Here is a 5,684-nt window from a genome sequence, read left to right as displayed (position 1 = left end):
TTTATATTTATATATATATTTATATATTTTATATTTTTCAGACTCGGTGCTGGCTTAGTGGGATACCTCAAGCTTTAGTTTTTTATATTTTCTTATGTCTATATCTATATATCTCTATATCTCATATATCTATATATATCTATATATCTAAGTATCTATCTATCTATATCTATTTATCTACACCTATATCTATATCCATCTATAGATCTATATATCTACATATCTATATCTATAGATCTATTTGTCTATATCTACATATATCTCTATATATCTATCAATAGCTATCAATATCTAAATCTATAGATCTATTTATCCACACCTAATCTATATCTATATATCTATATATCCCAATGTATCTACAGATCTATAGCTATATACATTATGTATCTGTAGATCTCCATCTCTATCTATATATCTATTTATCTATATCTACATATCAATATCTAATAGAATTATAACGTCTACATTATCTCACTCTTCCCATGAGACCAAAACCAGAACAAAACTTCTAAAACAACACAAACCCCCTGGGAGCGCCCCCTCCCCTGGGTGGGACCAGCACCCCCGAGCCCAGCAGGAGCCCCAGACCCCCAGTGACCCCAGACCCCACTGACCCCTGACCCCCTGTGACCCCAGACCCCCAGTGACCCCAGATCCCCACTGACCCCAGAACCCCCACTGACCCAGACCCCACTGACCCAGACCCCACTGACCCCCCGGTGCAGCGCGGTCCGGCCCCTCTTGTCGGCGGCGTCGGCCGTGGAGCCCTTGTCCAGCAAGAGATGGACACAGTCCACGTGGCCGTTCATGATGGCCAGCATCAGAGGGGTCCTGGATGGGAAAGGGATGGAGAACTCATGGAGACCACCAAGAAACTGGAGGGGAAAGGGATGGAGAATTCATGGAAACCACCAAGAAACTGGAGGGGATGGGATGGAGAATCCATGGAAACCACAAGAAACTGGAGGGGAAAGGGATGGAGAATCCATGGAAACCACCAAGAAACTGGACGGGAAAGGGATGGAGAACTCATGGAGACCACGGTGGTGAAGGACACAGGAATGGGGGTGAAGGACAATCAGGAATGGTGCTGAAGGACACTTAGGATGGTAGTGGCACCTCTGGATAAGATAGTTAAGCAGGAAAAAATGGAAGGTTCTTGTGCAGAGGACGTGGGATGGACTGAGCACAGCTCCCACTCCTCAGGAAGGAGCAGAAGAGCTGGGAAAGGTCAGGAGAAGCTCCTTTGGAACCACTTTCCCTCTCATGATCCCCCCGTGATTTTATCACTAATAAACCCAATTAATGAATATCCCAAATTCCAGCCCGTTCTGGCCGTGCTGGAGCCGCTGAGGGATCTCTCCTGGTCCTTATCTCAAGCTGGGACCTTGCAGCAGGTCTCCCTGCCTGGCCCAGGTGGCTCTGGTGGCCGCAGGTGGCACTCACTGGCCGTGGATGTCCATGACGTCCGTGATGTCCGCCCGCTCGCCGCTGTCGATCAGGAGGTGCAGGGAATCCGTGTTCCCGTTGGCAGCTGGGCACAGGAACGGGAAAACGGGAGGAGGAAAAGGGAGGAGGAAATGGGAGGAGGAAATGAGGGAGGAGGAAAATGGGATGAGAAAAAGGGAGGAGGAAAAGGGAGGAGGAAATGATGGAGGAGGAAAAGGGAGGAGGAAAATGGGAGGAGGAAATGAGGGAGGAGGAAAAGGGAGGAGGAAAAGGGAGGAGGAAATGAGGGAGGAAGAAAAGGGGATGAGGAAAAGGGAGGAGGAAAATGGGATGTGAAAAAGGGAGGAGGAAAAGGGAGGAGAAAACGAGGGATGAGAAAAAGGGAGGAGAAAACGAGGGATGTGAAAAAGAGAGGAGGAAAATGGGATGAGGAAAATGGGAGTAGGAAAAGGGAGGAGGAAAAGGGAGGAGGAAAATGGGATGAGGAAAATGGGAGGAGGAAATGAGGGAGGAGGAAAAGGAAGGAGGAAAATGGGATGAGGAAAATGGGAGGAGGAAATGAGGGATGAGAAAAAGGGAGGAGGAAAATGGGAGGAGGAAATGAGGGAGAAAGAAAATGGGATGAGGAAAAGGGACGAGGAAAAGAGATGAGGAAAAGAGGGATGAGGATAAGGGGGAGAAGGAAAAGAGGGATGAGGAAGACAGATGAGGCAGAGGAACAAGGCGAAAAGAGACAACAAAACCCCAGAAACCCCAAACCCCTCAGGAAGAAACTCATCCCCTGGGGTTTCTGGGTTCTGCTAAGCCCTGTCCCCATCCCTTCCAGCACCCAGAACCCCTCAGGAGCCCTCCCAGGACACCCCCAGAACCCTTCCAGGACTTTCCCAAGACACTTTGGGAACCCTCCCAGGACCTTCAGGAGCAACAGAACACCAGAACCCTCCTAGGACCTTCCCAGGACACCCCCAGAACTGTCCCAGGACCTTCAGGAGCCCCAGAACCCCTCAGGAACCCTCCCAGGACATTCCAGAACCCTTCCAGGACCTTCAGGAGACCCAGAATCCCTCAGGAACCATTCCAGGACATTCCAGAACCCTTCCAGGACCTTCAGGAGCCCCAGAATCCCTCAGGAACCCTCTCAGGACATTCCAGAACCTTTCCAGGACCTTCAGGAGCCCCAGAACCCCTCAGGAACCCTCCCAGGACATTCCCAGGACACCCCCAGAACCCTCCCAGGACCTTCAGGAGCTCCAGAACCCCTCAGGAACCCTCCCAGGACCCAGAACACCCCAAGAACCCTCCCAGGACATTCCAGAACCCCTCAGGAACCCTCCCAGGACCCAGAACACCCCAAGAACCCTCCCAGGACATTCCAGAACCCCTCAGGAACCCCTCCCAGGTGCCACCTGCAGCGTGGAGAGGCGTCCACTTCCTCTTCCTCTCCTTGACCAGGGCGGAGGCGCCGTGGCTGGTGAGCACCTGCACGCACTCGCTGGCGCCGCGCTCCGTGGCCAGGTAGAGCGCGGTGCGGCCCTTGTGGTCCCGCACGTCCAGGTTCACCAGCGTCTCAGCCAGAGCCTTGAGGGCTTCACAGTGACCATTGTAGGCCTGGGCACAGGGGACACACAGGTGGCAGTGGAAGTGTCCCTCAGGTACCCAGAAATGTCCTTCAGGAACTCAAAGTGTCCTTCAGGTACCCAAAGTGTCCCTCAGGAACTCAAAGTGCCCCCCAGGTACCTGGAGGGCACCCAAAATGTCCTTCAAGTACCCAAAGTGTCCCTCAGGAACTCAAAGTGTCCCCCAGGTACCCAAAGTGTCCTTCGGGTAACCAGAAATGTCATTCAGGAACTCAAAGTGTCCTTCAGGCAGCCAAAGTGTCCTTCAGGTACCCAGAAATGCCCCTCAGGTAACCAGAAATGTCCTCCAGGTACCCAAAGTGTCCTTCAGGTGCCCTAAATGTCCCTCAGGTACCCAAAACTGTCCCTCAGGTACCCAAATGTCATTCAGGTATTCAAAGTGTCCTTCAGGTAACCAGAAATGTCATTCAGGAACTCAAAGTGTCCTTCAGGCAGCCAAAGTGTCCCTCAGGTACCCAAAATTTCCCTCAGGCACCCAAAGTGTCCCCCAGGTACTCAAAGTGTCCTTCAGGTGCCCAAAGTGTCCCCCAGGTACCCAAAGTGTCCTTCAGGTACCCAGAAATGTCCCAGGAACTCAAAAGTGTCCTTCAGGTACCCAGAGTGTCACCCAGGTAACCAGAAATGTCCCCCAGGTATCCAAAGTGTCCCTTGGGCACCTAAAGTGTCCTTGAGGCACCCAGAAATGTCCCTCACCAGCGTCTCAGCCAGAGCCTTGAGGGCTTCACAGTGACCATTGTAGGCCTGGGCACAGGGGACACACAGGTACCCAAAGTGTCCCTCAGGAACTCAAAGTGTCCCCCAGGTACCTGGAGGGCACCCAAAATGTCCTTCAGATACCCAAAGTGTCCCTCAGGAACTCAAAGTGTCCCTCAGGTACCCAAAGTGTCCTTCGGGTAACCAGAAATGTCCTCCAGGTACCCAAAGTGTCCTTCAGGTAACCAGAAATGTCCCCCAGGTACCCAAAACGTCCCTCAGGTACCCAAAGTGTCCCCCAGGCACCCAAAGTGTCCTTCAGGTAACCAGAAACGTCCCTTGGGTACCCAGAAAAGTCCCTCAGGCATCCAAAGTGTCCCTCCCAGAAATATCTCCCCCAGAAACCTTCCAGGACCTGCAGGAGCCCAGAATCCCCTGAGAACCCTTCCAGGACACAGAACACCTCAGGAACCCTCTCAGGACCCTCCAGAACCCTTCCAGGACACTTTAAGAACCCTTTCAGGACCTGCAGGAGCCCAGAACCTCTCAGGAACCCTCCCAGGACATTCCAGAACCCTTCCAGGACCCAGAACACCCCCAGAACCCTTCCAGGACATTCCAGAACCCTTCCAGGACACTTTAAGAACCCTTCCAGGTCCTGCAGGAGCCCAGAACCGCCCAGGAACCCTTCCAGAACCCTTCCAGGACCCGCAGGCACTCACAGCTAAGTGCAAAGGGCTGACTGGAACGGTGCTTTCCACATCCTCCAGGCAGTTAAAGGACATTTCCAGGAGCTGCAAGGGAAAAACCCCAAATCCAGAACTGACCCCGGAGCCTCCCACACCCACCCCGAGCTGCAGAAGGGACAAAAACCCCAAAAACTCCAACCCCAAAACACCCAAAACCCCAAAAACTCCCACCCCAAAATCCCAAAACCTCTGACCCCAAAACCCCAAAAACTCCCACCCCAAAACTCCAAAACCTCTGACCCCAAAACCCCAAAACCCCAAAAACTCCCACCCCAAAACCCCAAAAACTCCAACCCCAAAACTCCAAAAACTCCCACCCCAAAACCCCAAAAACTCCAACCCCAAAACTCCAAAAACTCCCACCCCAAAACCCCAAAAACTCCAACCCCAAAACCCCAAAAACCCCACCCAAAACCCCAAAAACCCCACCCAAAACCCCAGAAACCCCAACCCCAAAACCCCAAAAACCCCAAAACTGGGGATGGGCTATTCCAAAATTCCCATTTTTCCTGACTCCCATTCCCATCCTTTCTCCCAGGTCAAGTTTTTCAGCTCAGATTTTCCCCATTCCTGGGGGATTTTCTCTCTTCTCCTGGGGGGATTTTCCCTCTCTCCTGGATTATTTTCCCTCTTTGCCAGGGAGATTTTCCCCAGTTCCTGGAGCTGATTTCCCCCCATTTCCTGGCTGATTTCCCCCCCTTTCTTGGGGGTGTTTTCCCCCTTCCCTGGAGGTGATATTCCCTATTTCCTAGTGGATTTTTCCCATTCCCTGGGGGTAATTTTCCCTATTTCCTAGTGGATTTTCCCCATTCCCTGGGGGTAATTTTCCCTATTTCCTAGTGGATTTTTCCCCTTTCTTGGGGGTGTTTTCCCCCCATTTCCTGGGGGTGTTTCCCCATTTCCTGGGGGTGATTTCCCCCTTTTTCCTCGATGATTTTCCCCTTTCCTGGGGGTGTTTTCCCCCTTCCCTGGGGGTAACTTTCCCTCTTGCCTGGGGGTGTTTTCCCCCATTTCCTGGAGCTGTTTTCCCACATTTCCTGGGGGTGTTTTCCCCCATTTCCTGGAGCTGTTTTCCCACATTTCCTGGGGGTGTTTTCCCCCATTTCCTGGAGCTGTTTTCCCACATTTCCTGGGGGTGTTTTCCCCCATTTCCTGG

At 52.1% G+C, this 5,684-nt stretch overlaps 1 protein-coding gene across 1 annotated transcript in view; it reads right to left on the bottom strand.

Annotated features, from left to right (window-relative positions):
- Positions 1–698: 698 nt before the first annotated feature.
- Positions 699–5,684, bottom strand: part of LOC121365660 (serine/threonine-protein phosphatase 6 regulatory ankyrin repeat subunit C) — a gene marked incomplete at its 3' end in the record, with an annotated part of 10,605 nt that continues 5,619 nt past the window's right edge. The window contains exons 7-10 of the mRNA XM_041490023.1: positions 4,502–4,573; positions 2,856–3,057; positions 1,447–1,534; positions 699–831 (exon numbers count right to left, since the gene is read on the bottom strand). Coding sequence (XP_041345957.1) covers positions 699–831; positions 1,447–1,534; positions 2,856–3,057; positions 4,502–4,573 — 495 coding nt within the window. The remainder of the gene's footprint in view (positions 832–1,446; positions 1,535–2,855; positions 3,058–4,501; positions 4,574–5,684) is intronic.

Source organism: Pyrgilauda ruficollis, unplaced genomic scaffold (assembly GCF_017590135.1).
Source record: "Pyrgilauda ruficollis isolate IOZ18807 unplaced genomic scaffold, ASM1759013v1 scaffold977, whole genome shotgun sequence".
NCBI lineage: Eukaryota > Metazoa > Chordata > Aves > Passeriformes > Passeridae > Pyrgilauda > Pyrgilauda ruficollis.
The sequence above is the reverse complement of the archived record's forward strand: the minus strand, read 5'-3'. Positions and strand labels throughout refer to the sequence as shown.